Source organism: Cololabis saira, chromosome 7 (genome assembly GCF_033807715.1).
Source record: "Cololabis saira isolate AMF1-May2022 chromosome 7, fColSai1.1, whole genome shotgun sequence".
In the NCBI taxonomy this organism is placed as follows: Eukaryota; Metazoa; Chordata; class Actinopteri; order Beloniformes; family Belonidae; genus Cololabis; species Cololabis saira.
The window spans coordinates 29663657-29682824 of NC_084593.1; the positions used below are offsets into that span (position 1 = coordinate 29663657).

The following is a 19168-nucleotide window of genomic DNA, read 5'->3' on the forward strand; positions in this document are numbered from 1 at the left end:
CGCACATCATTGCACATATATCTATTGATATGCACAGACTAGTACACATTTAGGTCTGTAATGGAACGTGACTGTTGATATTTATAAGGGAAAAAAGGAAAAAAAAAATGTTTTTGAAAAAAAAAAAAAAAAACCCATAGCGCGAGGCCCCTTGGGGCGCGAGGCCCCGTGCGGTCGCACGGTTCGCACACCCCTTGCGGCGGTATGTATGCGTATATATATATGTATGTATACTAAATATAGTAATAATGCACATATATATATATATATGCCTTAGGTTTTTACCGGCATGGTATCAACCATTAATATGTGTGCAGCCTAGGGCCCGATTGACAGCGGAGGGGCCCAGACAGAGGGACAAAAAAAAAAAAAAAATCTTTTCTTTTTTTTTTTTTTTTTTTGTCCCTCTGTCTGGGCCCCTCCCCTGTCAATCGGGCCCTAGGCACATGCCTAGTTCGCCTTTGCGTTAATCCGGCTCTGCTTCTACACATAAGTGGTGCATTAACCTAACCAGACCTTGACCAGAGCGTCGTCCAGCCACAAAATATGGTCAGGCCATGTTCTTCATGCATAAGGCTCCACAAAAACACATTGATAAGCTGTTGAAATGTCTAGAAAAATGTTATTGACAGAATTAATGCTAATGATGACAACATTTATTTCATGAATTTATGTTACAGCCAAGTCTGTTGGATGATGGCGGATGTTGTAACATTCCCAGAGCCAGGTAAAGGCAGCCCATAGGGATGGTGACTGTAACAGTTGGGCACATTGGTTTCAGGTGGAGGCAGAGTCACTCCGTGGGTCACGAGGGGGAACATAATCAGCCATATTGGGGAGTCCAAACACAACGCAGCAGCTCAGGGCGCTCCGGGAGACATCCATATTCAAGACCTGGCGCCACTCATCTGTTTCTCTGTTGTACTTCTCCACACTACAGGTGTTCTTGAAGCCGTTGAAACCCCCAACAACAAAGAGCAGGTCTTCCATGACTTCGATGCCAAAGTTGCTGCGGGGAATTATCATGGATGCAACGTTGTTCCAAGTGTTGGTTCCTGGGTTGTAGCACTCAGCAGTGCGGAGACGGTTGTCACCATCAAACCCTCCAACCTGTTGGAGTAAATTGGAATATTATGGTTAAAATCTGGCTCTCTGCATCTTTTATAAGAGACTGATTAACAATGGATAAAAAAAGTATTTTGGTAATGTCTGCTGGTTTTCAACTTACTGCATAGACTTTATCTCCGCACGCAACCACCCCAACTCCACTGCGCTGACAAGTCATTGGTGAGATCAATGTCCACTGCATAGTCTGTGAATCGTAGTATTCAGCTGTTTCCAGGCACCCTCGCCCGTTGAATCCACCACAAATATAGATCTGAAGACAAAATAAGAAGTATTAAGTGATTTTAGCCTTTATGAGTTTTGTATTCCTGTGTAATCTTTGATTTAATGTTATGTGGTTTAATAAAATGATCTTTTTTCCATTGGTCAAATATAACTAACTTTGTAAGACATAATATTAATAGTTTAGGATTTTTAACATTCAGCATGTGTCTTCGAAGCACCCTTACATGAAGAACTATGTAATTCAATTTTTTTTATTAACCCCTTGATTTTCTCAACATCTAGCATTTCTTTAGAGTTTTGTGTTTTCAGTGGTTGGAGACTCAATTCCATTCACTTCTACTCCAATGACTCCCTGTGTCTCTGTCAGTTCACCCACCTTGTTGTGTAATGTTGTGCAGCTGGCGTCACTCCTCAGCTCGTGCATCGGTGCAATACAAGTCCACTGGTTGGTCTGGGGCTCGTAGTACTCTGCAGTTCTGAGCCGAGTGTGCCCATTGTAGCCTCCAATAGCATATATGCACCCATTTAGTACAGTTACACTTACGTAGCAGCGGCGATAGTACATCGGTGCCACTTCCTGCCACGTGTGTGTTGTTGGGTCCCACCTGCACACACTGTTGAAATAGCTCCGTCCGTCAAAACCCCCAATAAAGTACACGTACCCATTGAGGAACGCAGTGCCGTGATAGGCACGAGGACGCCCAGCATCGTTTGGCACATTTGTGCACCGGTTAGTCCGGATATCATAGGCCTCAATGCTGTTGGTTGGATGTCCAACACTCCATCCCCCCATGGCCAGCAAAATGGACCTTGGCATGCGAGGCCGGGTAAGTATGGGTCTGGGAACATCACTTATCATGGACTGGTAGTCAAGGTTCCTCTTCACCACCTCACTGGTGATCACTTTCATTAAAAAATACTTCATATCCACCATAGCCAGTCGGACCTAAACAGACATGAGAGGATAGAATCCATTAATATAAAACTGCATGGACTGTACTGTAGCACTTAATGTCAAATAATAATATTTAATAATATTTTATTTTTACAGTAATGTGAAATCAGATTCACAAGACACTTAATTGTAGCTATTATGTCTTTTTTTGTAAAGTTGAGCTTTTGACCTAAGGTGACTGCTTTATAACGTTATATGTAAATGATAAAAAGGATTCAAGGAAAAAAGATTGATGAAAGACAAAGCAGCTAGTCATAGCCAATGGACTAGCTAAAAAGACTCAGATTTCACAATGCAGCCAAGACGCCTTTTTATGTTTTTGTAACAGTTTTTCAATGTTTATGATAGAGGATCCAGCTGCCTGTCGTTGTGACACTAGAGAAGATTGAAGCGTCATCAGACTCGATGGATTAAACCTTAGATTGTGTTCAGTTCAATAAATATGACTTTGCAGTGTTAATTATACAGCTGTCAGCACAACACCATAATTTGAAGCCTGATAATATGAAAATTAAACTAAACATATTCATACAAGCTACTGTACCTTCGGTAAGAGAGCAACAATGTGTTTCTCCCGTTCATTGGGTAAATGGTTAATCCACCTAATGATGGCCTCAAACACAGAACTCTCCTGTTTTACAATGAGTTGGTCTTTTTCAATGATATCAGTGAGCTCCTCCACGGGGATCTGCAGGAACTCTTCACAGCTTGCAACCTCCTCAAAGTGCTCAGTGATGTAGTGAAAAGCCTTGGAGCGCAGTTTGGGGTAGAAGCAGGTGTTGGTTAATTGCCAAATGCCAATACAGTTTTCAGGGCACATTTGCTCCTCCATGAAACTGTAGCAAATACGTATGACATTGTCTATGTTGAACTGATCGGCAGCCAGCAGAAGTTCCCGCACGTTGTCCTCTGTGACAGAAACGGAGCCGGTGTAAGCATGGTCAAGGATGAGCTGCATTGTGTCAGGAGACACGTTGGGAATGTTAAAGATCCTCTTGTCCCGGTTAGACCAGCGATTGAAGAGAGCTCTGAAATGAAAGCACAGTAGAGAGATGTATTTCTGCAACAGTCATCATGCAACATCATGCTTTAATCACTATCTATGTCACATTTTTTCAGCTGAATACTTGACACCATAAGTTAAATGTTAAATAGAAGCTATGTGTTGCCATATCTCAACTATGTATCATAATCATGAGAATATAAACTACTCCAATGGTTTCCTAACTGTTATTCTTTCAGAAACCACCCTGCATGTATTTACAAAGCAAAAAATCCTTAACAATACAGTACTCATTCTGATATCTGATAAGAATGTATCCACTGGGACTTCACTTTCAAGGGAGGTGATTACAGAATTAGGTTTTGAAGGTTTTGATATTGAGACTGACCAGTGTGTACTGCATCAGAAGCAATGCTTGAAATAACTACTTGATGTGTCGCTGACAGAAATATGTGGTGCAGAATTGATTTCTATATGATTACCATGGAAGAAAATATGAACAATTGTTTGAAAAGTGTTCCGTTAAATGGTTTTTTATCTAAACTTCTGTCTTGAACATGTAACTGTGAGAAAAAACAGACCTCGTTGGTTTTAAATCATCTGCCATATCTTTGAACTATAAAACTTGCTTAATGTGCAAGGTTGTCAATATCACATTTGACATACCTGCTTTAGTAAAAATCTTAATTTATATTTTCAATTTTACTTTCTGAGGAGTTAATTCTTTGATTCAGATCTTTAAATAAATTAAAGCTATAATTATATTATCAACTCACCGAAAATATGGGGTACAGTTGCATAGGACGACTTTATGGACTTGAAATTCAACATCCTCAACCTTGATGACGGCGTCACAATGTTCCCCCGTCAGACGAAGCTCATTGTACACAGAGTTGTCTGAAGTTTTCTCTTCTTTATTCATCTTAAACTTTGATAATCTGAGAACCTTTGTCAAATGTTTATGGTTTGTATCAGTTTGTTAAAATGAAGGCAGAACTGTGAACGTGCTGCTATTTATCAGCTCAGTATTCCGGAATGGACCTTTATTTCATCACAGTGAGTGACAACAAAGACATTTAGTTTACATTAAAATGGAAAAGTTACCTTTTGCTTCATTTGTTTTTCACAGTAATAATATCAAATCATTATGTTATTGTGTCATGTTTTGAAGAAATGTGTTTAAAAATCAGTCCTTTTACAAACAGTTCAGTTCAGTAACAAAACATCCTTAGATGAATTACATGACAAACACAAGTAAAGGAACCCTGATGTATTTTTGTTTAATTTAATTTATAATATATATTAGCATCAAAACACGTGCCTCTTTTTTGGTATTTTTAACCCAGTGTTACCAGCTCTGGCACATATTTGGCCTTGATGAGATTATTATCTTTAGACTGTTAGACTTCCAGGTTGGGAGGCCAATGACATTTATGTGACCCTTATCATTTGTAAAACTTTCATGATGTTTTTAATAAATGTGGATTCATGTAAAGTAAATGTGACTATTATAAATACTTATTTGACCTTCTGTCAGCCAAACCTTTAATGCTCAGTTTTGCTGAAATATTCTAAGCAATAATAACATTATTGCTTTAGACATGAAAGATAGATAGTAGGTACAAAAGGTGGATTTAAAAATTCAAGCAATATTCAAAACTCAAGATAGAAAGGCATGTAATGGATATTAGTAATAATAGTAAAATACCCAGTGAAAAAGTCAAGAAATAAACAAGGTAGGGTGCATGGTTTGCAGTGCGTAGTTCAGCACAGAACAGTGAGGAATGTTTTCTTCAGTCTGTTTGTGGAGCAGGATGGTGACAACAGCCAGTCACTGAAGCTACTTCTCTGTCAGGAGATGGTGCTGTGTGGTGGTCGAGCCCGATTGTCCTTGATGAGGGGATTGTCCATTATGCCTTTGTGGATTATGATTTGATACTCATTGGGTTGTTATTAAAATGGGAATATTGTATGGATTCCAACATTAAACATACACATGGTCCATGTACCACTGTCCAGTCCACTGTCTCTTCCGTAAACTCTAGATCAGGGGTCACCAACCCTGGTCCTCGAGGGCCGGTGTCCCTGCAGGTTTTAGATGTTTCCCTGCTTCATTGCACCATGATACAAGTGACTGTGTCATTAAGAGAATTGTGCAGCCCTGGATGACAAGCTGAGGACGATGATTAATTAGAATCAGGTGTGTTAAAGCAGGGAAACATCTAAAACATGCAGGACACCGGCCCTCGAGGACCAGGATTGGTGACCCCTGCTCTAGATCCCTAGCACAAATAGCGCTAAAATAGAAAAAAGAATTGAACTAAACAGAACTAAATGACATTTAAAGAGCCAGAATACATGACTGCAACAGTTTTAATGGATTGCACTCTTGTACTTGTGTTCTTTAACATTGGGTCTAATGAATCGTGCAAGCTAAAGTCGCAAAACACCCCCTGGCATGACCCCGTTCTGATGTGGAAGAAAAAAAAAAAGCAAGAAAAAAACTGTTCGTACAGTGGATGTATTAGTATCCAAGATCAGTTTCCCTTTTTTTTAATCATACCATACACTTTTTCGTCTGTAAATGCGGCTTGAACCATAACGTGCACCCGGGCGTGGCATACATCAAAAACGTCTCCACGGCTCCATTATACAACGATGGGAATAACTTTTCTCCATCAAAAGTGTTACAGTGGTGACGCTAGACACCAAAAAGCAGGTCAAAATAGCCCCATTCATTCCTATGGGGCTGTTAGTGTGGCAACGCAAAACCTATTTATTCCAATGGGGAGCATAAAAATGAATGCAATTCAACCACACCCACCTCAGACAGAACCAGAACCACCCCAAATACAACCAGGCCAAACCACAACTCCTGCGAATCAGGGTGTGTGGTTCATTTACCCCCCTGAACCACCTCACACAGAACCAAAACCACCCCGAACATGCCCAGAACCACCTAGAACAACCCAGAACACAACCAGAACACAACCAGAACACAACCAGAACACAGCCAGAAACAGCCTGAACCACCTCAGACAGAACCAAAACCATCCTGAACACAACCAGAACCTGTATTGCCTAGGCACCTATGACTGCAAGTTGATTTCAGAATAAACCCATGTTAATTGAACTGCAGTATCAAAATAGAATATATCAAACATTATCAATATCAAATATTAAACCAGTGTTTCCAGGGCTTTTAGTTTTTTTGGCCTGTAGTTCAAAGCATAGTTCAACAGCTCGTACATTACCTACTACACATGTTCACAAGCAATTAACACTTTAGTAATAATACGTGGTCCTTTTTAAATACTTTTGTATTATACGGATGAAGTTGTGGTCCCGGCCCAGGTCCAGTACTTCATTTTCAAACATAACATTGTGTCCGCCACAATGTTATGTTTATGTAATAATTGCTCGGGGGTCATGTTCTGGGTCTCCGGACAGCACCTAAAGACAACTTCTGTTGTAGTAGACGCTATATAAATAAAATTGAATTGAATATATATATATATATATATATATATATATATATATATATATATATATATATATATATATATAGCAAACACCAGGAAACTGGACCATATCACATGGGTCATGAAATCACTACACTGGCTTCCAGTGAGTCAAAGGATAGAGTTTAAAATCTTACTGCTGGTCTACAAAGCACTGAATGGTCTTGGACCAAAATACATGCTGGATCTGTTAGATAAGATAAGATAAGATAAGATAAGATAAGATAAGATAAGATAAGATAAGATAAGATAATCCTTTACTAGTCCCACAGAGGGGAAATTTGCAGTTCACAGCAGCAAAGGGGGATAGTGCAAAAAACAAGAGGCATTAATAGAAATAGTAATAACAAATACAGTAATAATAACACACTATAGACAGTAAACTGGTATGTACAATTATAATAATAATAATAAGAAAAATAAATAATAAGAAATACTGGTATATACAAAAATAACAGATGGATATTTACATAATTGCACGTTGCAGAGAGTGATCTTGCACATTATTTCCAGTATGTACATTTATTGTCAGGTTGTATGTGGTCTACTGTGAGCAGTGCTGGTTGTGTAGTCTCACAGCTGCAGGGAGGAAGGACCTTCTGTAGCGCTCCTTCACACATTTAGGGTGAAGGAGCCTGTCACTGAATGAGCTCTCCAGCGCTCTGATGGTGTCCTTCATGGGGTGGGAGTCCTTCTCCATCATGGATGACAGCTTAGCCATCATCCTCCTCTCTCCCACCACCTGCACTGTGTCCAGAGAGCAACCCAGGACAGAGCCGGCCCTTTGTTAGTGAAGCTCCCAGACCCCTGAGGTTCATCTGGATCTGGTTTGTTGTGTGTCCCAAGAACCAGAACCAAGCAAGGTGAGGCAGCGTTCAGTTATTCTGCTCCTCACCGGTGGAACAAACTTAAATCAGGGTTAAATATTACAGTTTACTGAAGCGTACTCTTAAATTAAATACTTACCTGCTGTACTCTGCTGCCCTTACTTTTTAACAACTTGTGCTTTTTATTATTTTACCTCTTTGGTTATCATTGTATTTGTTATTTACTGTTTAATTGTGTCTTGCCGCTTTTAATGTTGACGTAAAGCACTTTTAATTACTTTGTGTTGAATTGTGCTATAGAAATAAACGTGCCTTTCCTTCAGTCCAGTAGGGGGCAGCAGCGCGCCTGGTAACTGCAACTAAAATAACACACCACGAAGAAGAAGAAGCAGCTAATCTGCTAGCTTGCAGTTCAGGTGAGATGAATTGTAATTTTATTTCAAATATATGTTTCTATCAAAAAGGTGGTCTCGTATCTTCATTTTGATAGTCGGACGATAATAGCAGTAAATTACACGAATAAATCTGCAAGTGAAGCATTTTCGTCTCGAAGTTGCAGAGACGTTCATATCCTGTTTATAACAATTCAGTAAAACTTTATTGAAATATCCAACTATTTCATAGTTTGTTCCTGTTAATGTTTTCAAGATTGTATTATTTTACTGATACCATTAAGGTATACATTTAAAGTTACAATAGCATAGTTTTTTTTTTATCCCTTCCTGTAAAATAGTACACAAACATTAATGAACGAGTTTTAACAACAAATCTTTTTTCTGAAGGAAATTTTCATCAATAATGGATCAGAAGATTCCTTATGATGATTACCAGCTCCCAGTGGTATTCCTGCCCTCTTATGAGAACCCACCAGCGTGGATTCCTCCACAGGAGGTATGACCAACACTTGATTGATTGTAATTAATGTGATCAGCTGCTCATCAAGGTCTGCACAGCTTTGTTAGTGACAGTCATTTGTGTGAGACTGTGTGGAAGCAGGGACATATCTCAAATGTGCTGGATAGGGGCCCTCGAGGACCAGGGTTGGCTACCCTTGATCTACACTAGGGATGGGCGGTATGGACTAAAAAATGTATCACGATAATTTCTGGCATTTATCCGATTAAAAAAATACCAATACAAAAACGTCATCAACGGGAATTTATCTTTCTTTCTTTCTTTCTTTCTTTCTTTCTTTCTTTCTTTCTTTCTTTCTTTCTTTCTTTCTTTCTGGCTCATTTCTTTCTTTCTGGCTCATATCTTTCTTTCTGGCTCATTTCTTTCTTTCTTTCTTTCTTTCTTTCTTTCTTTCTTTCTTTCTTTCTTTCTTTCTTTCTTTCTTTCAGGCTCATTTCCTTCCTTCCTTCCTTCCTTCCTTCCTTCCTTCCTTCCTTCCTTCCTTCCTTCCTTCCTTCCTTCCTTCACGTACGTTGTGCGTGGATTTAACGCAGAACACAAAAACGTCATCAACGGGAATTTATCGTTTTTACCGCAAGATGACAAATTCTTATCGTGAGGAATTTTTTTGACGGTTTATCGTGAACGGTAAAATATCGCCCATTCTTAATCTACACACTCTATTCGTCATTATTGAAGTCCTTACCACAAATATGAAAGTCAAGACCACAAATAAATTCCTGCCAGATTTGGTTTTCAAAATGATTTACCGGAGCCTAATTGTCTCTGGTCAAGTAAGCTTTTTAACACTAGCAATACATAGACATTGTCCACAGAAATGTACTGCATGAGAGAGGTTTATCAATGATACCATTTCATGTGGGTCCAAATGCGAAGGCCGTTTTTCTCAAAATCTTAAAGGGGACCTATTATGAAAAACACGTTTTCTCTTGCTTTAACATATGTATATAACATATATAAAGTGATCTCCCCTCAGCCTGCCAACTCAGAGAAGGAGGAAAGCAACCAAATTCTGCAGTATCTGTACAGCCGCCCGGATGAGCCATCCAGTGTGATGTGGCTTCTACGATCCGTTCAGATTCTGCTCCCTTTCGTTACGTAACCAAAATGCGATTTACATAGGTTGGCCTCCGACGCCCACAACTAACTCTGGTCGGTACAACAACAACAACTCCGCCGGCCGGAGCTTCCGCCATTTTTTCATAGCGGTGTATCGCGTCATTCAGGCAGGCAATCAGCACAGAGACTCATTATCATAGCCCCGTCCACTCAAGATCCCACATAGATAATGAGGTTAGAGAATGGGATGATAAAGACATGGCTCAGAGACTGAATTTCTAATTTATTTAGCAAAAACAATCAAAAGCTTGTTTTAAGACATTCAAGGCCTGTTTGAAATAGGTATTAGATGCCATAATAGGTCCCCTTTAAATTCTAAGTCTGCTTGGTGTCCGATTTACAATATGACGGAATTATAAGTTAGTTTTAATGTAGTAAATACAGTGATTCGATCTTTTGACAAACAAATGAGCCTAAATATGCTTCCAATCCTTTGATGCAGATGCCGCCCTGTACCAATATGTATTGCAAGGTTTTCTTTCTGATGAGACTGCATCTGACTTGAAGAGTCTCAAACTTATAGTGGTACTTTGTGAAGTTTTATCTGTTCACTTTTAGAGGATTCATCACCCAGACTACAACAATGAGCTCACGCAGTTTCTACCTCGCACCATTGTGTTGAAGAAGCCGCCAGGAGCACAGCTGGGTTTCAACATTCGTGGGGGAAAGGCGTCACAATTGGGAATCTTTATATCCAAGGTGTGTGTGGTAAAATGGTAAATGGCTTACACTTATATAGCACTTTCCAGCTGTATTCCTACAGCCCCAAATCGCTTTACACCGTAGACATTCACCCACACACGCACACACCGGTTGTCGGTGGAGCTGCCACACAATGGCACTAGCCTGACAACCGGGAGCAACTGGGGCCTCTTGCCCAAGGACACTTTGGTGGACACAGGAGGAACTAGGGTTCGAACTACTGACCTTCAGGTTCATGGGCAAACGCTCTACCAACTGAGCCACCTTCCCCCAGATACAATGTACAGATACAATCAGTGTTTTGTTTTTTCATTTTATGGATTTAATATGTACTTACTGACTATTGGCTTTTCAAAAATGCTTACATTGTTTGTAATAATTTGTTCATTCATGTGTTGGCAGGTGGTCCCAGATTCAGATGCCCACAGAGCTGGACTACAGGAGGGGGACCAGGTTCTTTCTGTGAATGACGTAGATTTTCAAGATATCGAGCACTCGAGAGTAAGTTAGAGCAATCTGAAGTCTGGAAAAATTTTATTCAGAGTTGTAACTTAGGGGATGTACAATAAATAATGGTGTCACGCTATTGAAAATTAATTTATTTTCATTTGCGTCTCTTATTTTTCCCAATATTTACTGTACAAAAATCTAAAATGCCAAATCACTCAATATACTTTTTAGTGACTTCAAGGAACAAAGGAGTCACTGAAAGACGCTGACCTGATTGTCTGCTGTGCTTAATAAGACTTCACTGAGCTTTAATAAGTTTAACTTTTTATTAAGGAAAAAAGTAGGTTGATCAAATTATGATAAAGTGCACAAACTGAAAGTAGTCACAGTCATAAAAAAATAGCAGTCAACAACAAATAGGGTGACCCAGCTCACCCTCTCTCTATCCCCTCAATGAGACTGAACAGGTGGCTAAATTCACTAATATCCCTGCCCATAATCATGTGACCCACTATCACCCTACTCAATTTGACCACATAATGATATTATAACCAAACCATAAAAAACCCAACAATATCCATTCACCTCATTAATAGAAAAAACACCTGCTAATTCATTCATGGCTCCGACAACTAGTCTGTGCTGTACTCAGAACCTATTTCAAATGCAGCTCAACTACAAACCCAAATAAAAGTAGTTTGTTAAATTATTTATCTTTGCAAATGATATAAGGTCAAGATGTTTCATGTTTTTCATTTGAAATTCATAACATTTGTTAATCTACCCCGATCCAGTTTTGCATTTTCACCCTGAAGTGCATTTCAAAATAATGTTAAAACAGCAACTGTTTTACAAAGTTATAATACTGATATTGCATTGTGGAAGAATTCAATTAATTCTTCCACTCAGGATACCAAGCCATGAAGTCGTTCACTTGTTATTTTGTCCCATTTGTTTGGTCCACACTTCAGAGTGTGTGTAACATTACAGGATTGTTGTTGCATTTTCCATTTCAAAATTTAATACACTTTCAAGACTGCGGACAGATGAAGACTGCAGACCCTTTGCTGTAGTACCAGAACCTCTTCCTCCTTTGCTTTGCCTTTGTAATGTACGGAGAATGTTATTTTTCATTGTCTCTTTGAAAAGTATATGGATATTCCTGAAAAAGGTGACATCTTGAATGCAGCATATCGGATCAATCTCAGTGCCTTTGTTCTACATTTACTATTTTGAAAGGCACTGATATAAGCCCACATCATCACAAAGCCTTACTTTTGGACTTGTTGGTCCCTTTGTTCATGATCAAGGGCACATGGCTCTCATGTCTTCCTAAAAACATCTGGTGTGCGGGTGTGTATATTTATAATCAATTATTAAATGGTGTTTTTGATGTGATGCTGTCTGAGAGATTGGAGGTCAAGGGTGTTCAGCACTGGCTTGCACTCCTGCCCTCAGTGCGTCATTAGTCCAGATTCTTGAGGGATTTATCACTATTATGCCATTTTAAAGGAGAAACATGAAAATCTCTTCCTTTTATTTCTTTCTCATGCCTTTTTGTGAAGGAAGGGAACATCTTCCCTTCTTTATTTTTCAGAGACCTTTTTACATGTTTGAAATAATATCTATTTTTTCCTTTCACCTCTTTAGTGACCACACATTCAACCATATTATCTTTTTTGGAGATATGACAGGCTTGAAATTCAAAACTATTTTTTTTAACGTACAGAGATAACATTGATTATGTGGAAAAATAAACCAAATCCTAATTTTTAACCACTTGTTGCTGACTGGACATGACGCCTGTGTTTCTCTTTAGGCTGTAGAGATTCTGAAGACTGCTCGAGAAATCCTAATGAGGGTCCGCTTCTTTCCTTACAGTAAGTGTTTGCTGACCAAGAATATGATGATCTCTTTATGTCTTGTATCTTATTGATTTTAGTGGGTGGTTTGTGTGAGCTGCAGAAAGGGGTATTGTTTTAGAAGAATGGGAAAAATACTCTGGAAAGGATCTTTATATTTAATGTCTCTCTTTTTTAGAGCATTAGAAACCACAAAGCTTAGACGTTTGTTTTTTAGTCTCATTTAGATAAAAAGCTTTCTGTCAAGGAGTATGTTATTGATTACTTTTGGATGATTCATTTTTGACCTAGACTGGCTTTATTATCCCTTAGTGTGCTATTAGGATATCCTTTATGTGCCCCATCATGTCCAAATCAGACATTCACGTCTGAGAAAGGAAACATAATGTGTATCTGTAAATAATTAGATTGTCATTAGTTATCAGCATGTTATGACACCCACATTATAAAACAACTCTCCAGCTGATATCACAGTTTGCTTGCTCTAAAATAAAAAAACTTTGATTTGTCATACTGGTAGCAAGTTTTACAACAATGGTTGTCTTTCTTGTTCCACCAGACTACCAAAGGCAAAAGGAGAGAACTGTACACTAGGGGGCAGCAGAGAGGGAAAAGCCAAACAGCTCTGGACGTCATTTCCTTCCTCCCACACAGGCTGCCTGAGCTTGAAGATACAGACGTGCAACTAACAGACTCATTCAAAGTCCTACATCGGTTTCTGGCTTGTAAAAGTATTTTAGCAACTCTTTATTGCTTCTTCAGGATGTAGTTACACTGACTTAATTTATGAAATTTCTAGTTATTCAGAAATGTAATGGCTGAACTTTAAACATAGGCATTATTACGTAATACAGCACTATATTCAAACACTTTCAAAACACCTGCAAACCTAATTAACAATTGTCTTTTACCCCTTTTTTCTCATTCTCTAATTAAATGGTTCTGCTACAGATGTGTGTAAAAAGTTCTGATAAAAAGTTCTGACATGTATGTTTTGCGTTTGACACTTATAAAATTAACCCATATTTTAGTACAATATCACACACTGACACATACAGTATAGGCTTATATACAGAAAGAGCAAACTAGAGTGCAAAACTGTGAAATCGAAGAAATGACAGCTCTATAAGTTAGTGATTATATTGCACACTAGTTTTAAAATATTAATCTAATATATGTAATTGTGTATGAAATGATACATTATATAAATAGTGATTGCTGTCAAAGACTACTTATCACTTTGATATTGCCCAGTAGTTCACATTTCTTTTATGACAGGTTTTACACGCACTGCTCTTTGGTTGAAAACTGTTAATGCTACTTTGAATCTGTATATTTAAGGTGCCATACTGTTGAGTGTAAGGTGAGTGTAAGGTATAACATTGCTATCAAAGCAAGCATCATGAACTGTAGTGCTGTGATGATGCTTGGACTTCAGTGTTCATCTCATTTCGGAGGTCGTCAACCAAAGAGACACTGTTGAATTCAAGAGATGAAGATCTGTAAAATCTGTAGATTTGCACAACTCTTGGTTGCAAACTTAGTATGCGTAGAGGGGAACTGAGTAGTCCTTGATGTTAACTGTTATATATAGACAGCATTCATGTTTTTTTTTTTTTTTTAACCATTTGTTAGGAGCTACTTTTTGCTCCTGAGTTTTGTTATATTTGATAACCATTTCAGGTAAAATGTATTATGTGTTTTGCTTTAAATTTGATTTTAATTATCTGAAACATTTTTTATAACCTGAATTGACTTTGAAAACCCAAAAAGTAAATGGTTGAACTTTAGTAACCCTTGTTTGTGCAGTTAAAGGACATTTTGGTACCATAGAATTCACAAAACTCGTTCCTATGACTTCAGGTCTCGCATGATGGAATTTTAAAACGAAATAAATGCAGTCAATGACACTGATTACAAATCATTGTAATTGTACAAATCAGAGTGATGTTTATTTTAAAAAAAATCATAAACTCTGCAGCAGTTTTTCAAAATATGTAATCATAGAAAAAAAAAAGGTAAGATCTCAGCCTGCAGGGCTTCATTCCAGTCTGTGTTCACCAGCTCGAATTCATCAGCTTACAGTAATAAATACAACAATAAATAAATACCTTTTATGGTAATTCCAATCATTAAGGTAATGCCATATTCAAATAAAAGAATCTTATTTACATAATAAGTGTTACAGCCTCTGACGATGTTCATTCTGAGTCGAACGTCTGATATTTTTCAATGCGTTCACTTTGATTACACAAAACTGCAATTCTCATTACACATTGAAGGCAGAAATATAAGCAATGATGATCTTTAAACAAAAGCCCAAAAATTCACTTGTGACAAAAAAAAGGTCATTTAAAAGCAACATAACTTCACTGGTGACGCATTATTAGTAACAACAAAGTGAACATTTCCATTACAATTGGAGGCACTTGGAATAAGACAGTAGATAACTATCTTTCTTTCCTTTAATTGGAAACACTGCTGGTGTGTTTTAAGCAGCTGTAGTTAAAAATGGCCTGGAGCTGCCAATGTAGTGCTTTAACACGAATGTCACATTAAAACGGTTCTGACTGGACACTAGCGTAGTTCAGCATGGATTGAGGTGTATGGGAACTTGGTTTGTGCTCATTTCTGTCCCTTGTAAACACTTCATACTCTCCATCATCTAAGAAGGCACATAGATATGGAAAATTGGAGGGCGAGGATGCTATCCTGGAGAGCTGAGAGTCTCCTAAGTAACCTCTTTTTTAAACTTTGGTTTCAATATATACAGTCCGCATTCCTTTTTATCTCTTTAAAATGTTTTAAATGTGATTTAGCTGCTGTCCTCGCTGTCCTGGTTATCTCTTTTGGAGCTTTCATCGACATTTTCCAGTGAATCTGCTCTCTGCAGTGACAGTTCGGCAGGGTCCATCCTGGGCAGGGTGCTCTGATCTGGGTAGAGCCAGGGTTTGTGGTCAGGAGAGTTCTGCTGTTTCCACTCTGGGTAGTTCTGCCCGGCATTGTGCACGTTTTTCATCACCTGGAAAAACACAAGATGATCATGAAGAGGGCTGCAGTCTGACAATGAAGATTATGCCACACCTTCACTCTCGGTCGACAAAACTAAAGATAAAGCCAGTCGCTAAACAATGTGACAGATTATACACATTACTTTTCCATTTTGGATTAGTTTTAACTGTTTAAACTTCCCAAATTGTGTACGAAGTCCAAGCACTCTACACAATTATGAGTAATACACACTGAGAGGAGTTTCACTGTCACAAAAAAAACTATTGTTTCTTAAAACGTGTTATGAGTGATGATACAGAGAGCACAGATGCTTGGTATCCTTAAGATTTTCTTTAAAGTTTTACAACAGGGCCTTGGTTTTGGTGGTGAGTGCTGCTTTAGACATTAAAAATAGCTTAGTTCATTAGTCTGTGACCGGCCTGTCAAACGCAAGTATGACTAGATTTGTTTAGTGGATTAAAGAGCCGGTGTTGGTGGCAACTTTGAACAACTTCAGAAACCTGGCAAAACCCCACAAGTCTATTAAAACTTAGTAGAAAGGAAAGTAGCCTTGTTAAAATATCAGTATCACTATATGTCTGTTAGTTGCAATAGAATATACAGGTCATTGTATCTTTTTAGTGAAAAGATTTGAACCACTAAGAGGCACTTCCTCACAAATGCGTTTAAACTTTAGTCCAAATAGTTTAAATCAAGACGTGAAACCTGGAGAACCAGCTCTGCCAGTGAAAGCTGAAGCTGAGATTATCCTTTTGTCAGCAGCACTTCTTGAAGGCACGGGCCATTCGCATATGTTTCCACGGTAACCATTGTCCTTTAAGATACATGAAACCCACACTCCCTCATGTCCACACACCTGTTGTACACGTTTTGAATTCTCTTTGTGGTGACGCACCCACACACCATCAAGATATCTTGACACTCAGTTCAACAACCTTTATCTCTTATCTCTAAAACTCTTGATACATACCCGAGGAGCGAGGACTTGAGACGCTTTGTTCACCACCCACTTTGGAAGAGAGCCTAGAGAGGATACATGCAGAGACTTTACAAACATGTCCAAAACTATCAAGTCCGCTAAAGTAGCCATTGGCTTTATATCCTTACCTTTTGGATCGGCTTGTGAGAGGTAGATGAAGGTGCAGCTGTCGGGCCCCGTGGGCTTGATCAAATAGCCAGTCAGGATGGAGACAGCTCTCACGAGGTGGCTGCGTGGAGCGTGTTTCTTTGGTCAAACCAGAACAGTTGCACAATTAGGACACTACATGTAAAAAAGTGAAGCTTCAACAATAGCATTATGATAAATATGTGGTATTTAGGCCACGAGATAGCAAGTGTAGAAATATAAGGTTGCTGGAGGCGCCGTACCGGGTGTTTGACTGAGAAGTTAACGATAGTGTACTCATCGTCTGCCACCTGCCATGAACGCAGAGTCACAACATCTCTGTTCTTTATGGGCTTTGGACAAATCCCTGAGGAGACAGAGAAAAATGGAGAAAATAAATCACACAATCACCGTCATGCAGTAAACGACAGATACACCAGTGCAACAACAAATCCCTTATTTCCAGATGTAAACAGAAGCAACTGGCTTTCAATAACAAGAAAGAGAAGTAAAGAGCAATAATAGTTAAATGTACGATAGATTGCCTTATAAAGGGTTTGATTATTTGAAAATAACATAGGTGTACTAGCGTGGCCTATTCTGCAGAGTTCAAACAGGTATGTCTTCGGTGCAGGGTTTACACTACACCAACAGGTTCTTGATGGACAACAAAGAGGATTATGTGAAGTGTGAAAATACAAAATATGGGAGTGCTTACATGAGTAGTAGCCCACATCCGCATTATCAGACAGCTTGGCAATGTCAAAGCTCTCCATCATGGTCGAATCCCATTGTTTCCTGTACTGGCCATCATGAATAATGTCGTACATGGTGGCAGCTGACACATCTCTGATGGTCATTTTACACTGAAAAACACAACAACGGAGTGGCGTCAAATTAGGCCTGGAAATAAGACGAAAACATGCCAAGTATATGCTAAATCTATCCATTGCTGGTCACCAGTAACTAGGGTTGCCACCTTTCAGAAATAGAAATAAGGGACGCCCTGATTTCAGCAGCGCAGGAGCCAAAAAAAAAGCCCCAAAACTTCTAAACTGAATAAAAATGTGTTTATTTTATATGAAAAAACAAAATGCTTTGATTTAAAGTTTAAAGTGCTTTAATAGCATTGAACTTGCATGACTGTAGAGACAGACAACCACACTAGCAACTTAAATATCCTCCTATCTGTGTATGTCCACATCAGCCAAGATGTATAATATAGCTACAGGTGAAAAAATATGGTGTAAAATTTAATTTATTTCAATAATTCAACTAGAATATGGTGTAAAAGTTAATTTATTTCAATAATTCAACTAGAATATGGTGTAAAAGTTAATTTATTTCAATAATTCAACTAGAATATGGTGTAAAAGTTAACTTATTTCAATAATTCAACTAGAATATGGTGTAAAAGTTAACTTATTTCAATAATTCAACTAGAATATGGTGTAAAAGTTAATGAAAATACGGTACAAATCGTGTACCGTATTAGTTCAATACGGGACGCAACATTTTTTTCTCAAATAAAAGGACAATTCCGTATTTTACGGGACGGGTGGCAACCCTACCAGTAACTCACCTTGATCTTGTGGATTTTGGGTCCTTTATTTGCTTTATTCGGAGCTGATTCCACCCAAACTTGCATCCCGTTACTGTCATACTTGTTGATCCAGTGCTCGGTTGATAAACACTGCCTCCTAAAGTCAGCAAAGACGGCCTCGTCGGGTAAAATGCTTGAATTCCCAGACATATTTGTGTCGGTAAAAATAAATGTATCTTTGGTCCGGTCTTGTCTCGGCAGCAGGTGCTTCTTTTGAGTGTTTAAGGTTTCTGAGCGGATCCGCTTCGGGCCAAACACATATATGCGCCCCGATCACCGATCCAGTCGAGCTGGATTTTTGAGTTGAATTCCTGTGGCATGCCGTCGCGCAAACACCTCTCCTGCCGGTGTGACAGCACTTCCTGAATCCAGGTGTGTGGATGGAAACAGGTGTGGGACAAAGGTGTGCACCGCCCTCTCAGAACAGACCAGAAACGTGTGCTTTTTCCCTATCAACCCAAACAACAAAACACAGTCTACAGGTAGAAACTGAACTCCCACAGTGAGGTGACATGTAAAGTGTCCTTTAAGAAAATGTTAAAAACTTTAACAAGCTCGAATTTATCAGGAAGATCATGTAAACCTCACATCCTCATCTAGGGCCAGAGAGGCTCTTCTCTTGGCAGCCAAAAATGCCCATATCATAATATTACCTCCACCATGTTTTACCATGTTGTATCACGTTGCCTTTGCTTCTCCAAACTGTTTTCTTCATCAATGTGAGACAATTCTATCTAGGTTTCA

At 38.7% G+C, this 19168-nt stretch overlaps 3 protein-coding genes across 3 annotated transcripts; 1 reads left to right on the plus strand and 2 right to left on the minus strand.

Moving 5' to 3' along the window:
• Positions 1 to 777: 777 nt before the first annotated feature.
• Positions 778 to 4230, minus strand: LOC133447378 (kelch-like protein 10). The gene is made up of 5 exons (XM_061726050.1): positions 4085 to 4230; positions 2850 to 3333; positions 1727 to 2296; positions 1229 to 1378; positions 778 to 1110 (listed from the first exon to the last, which is right to left on the minus strand). Exons 1-5 carry the CDS (start codon positions 4228 to 4230, stop codon positions 778 to 780), a joined length of 1683 nt encoding a protein of 560 aa, XP_061582034.1.
• Positions 4231 to 7993: 3763 nt separating this feature from the next.
• On the plus strand, positions 7994 to 14643 carry pdzd11 (PDZ domain containing 11). The gene is made up of 6 exons (XM_061725500.1): positions 7994 to 8072; positions 8439 to 8547; positions 10249 to 10389; positions 10795 to 10893; positions 12662 to 12722; positions 13264 to 14643. The coding sequence occupies exons 2-6, from the start codon at positions 8455 to 8457 to the stop codon at positions 13296 to 13298; spliced, it is 429 nt and encodes a 142-aa protein (XP_061581484.1). The 5' UTR covers positions 7994 to 8072; positions 8439 to 8454; the 3' UTR covers positions 13299 to 14643.
• stard14 (START domain containing 14) lies at positions 14619 to 18769 on the minus strand. Its single transcript, XM_061725499.1, has 6 exons — positions 18404 to 18769; positions 17540 to 17687; positions 17085 to 17188; positions 16824 to 16941; positions 16687 to 16739; positions 14619 to 15726 (listed from the first exon to the last, which is right to left on the minus strand). The coding sequence occupies exons 1-6, from the start codon at positions 18572 to 18574 to the stop codon at positions 15520 to 15522; spliced, it is 801 nt and encodes a 266-aa protein (XP_061581483.1). The 5' UTR covers positions 18575 to 18769; the 3' UTR covers positions 14619 to 15519.
• Positions 18770 to 19168: the final 399 nt, after the last annotated feature.

Excerpts from the sequence above, each read along its gene's own strand:
- LOC133447378 (XM_061726050.1), bottom strand. The coding sequence starts at position 4,230 with ATGAATAAAGAAGAGAAAACTTCAGACAACTCTGTGTACAATGAGCTT. Across the intron at positions 2,297-2,849 it reads TTGTTGCTCTCTTACCGAAG|GTCCGACTGGCTATGGTGGA; the intron begins GTACAGTAGCTT and ends ATGTCTGTTTAG. Across the intron at positions 1,379-1,726 it reads GCACAACATTACACAACAAG|ATCTATATTTGTGGTGGATT; the intron begins GTGGGTGAACTG and ends TTTTGTCTTCAG.
- pdzd11 (XM_061725500.1), top strand. The coding sequence starts at position 8,455 with ATGGATCAGAAGATTCCTTATGATGATTACCAGCTCCCAGTGGTATTC. Across the intron at positions 8,548-10,248 it reads CGTGGATTCCTCCACAGGAG|AGGATTCATCACCCAGACTA; the intron begins GTATGACCAACA and ends GTTCACTTTTAG. Across the intron at positions 10,894-12,661 it reads AAGATATCGAGCACTCGAGA|GCTGTAGAGATTCTGAAGAC; the intron begins GTAAGTTAGAGC and ends GTTTCTCTTTAG.
- stard14 (XM_061725499.1), bottom strand. The coding sequence starts at position 18,574 with ATGTCTGGGAATTCAAGCATTTTACCCGACGAGGCCGTCTTTGCTGAC. Across the intron at positions 17,189-17,539 it reads GGATGTGGGCTACTACTCAT|GGATTTGTCCAAAGCCCATA; the intron begins GTAAGCACTCCC and ends CTGTCTCCTCAG. Across the intron at positions 16,740-16,823 it reads CTCACAAGCCGATCCAAAAG|GCTCTCTTCCAAAGTGGGTG; the intron begins GTAAGGATATAA and ends TATCCTCTCTAG.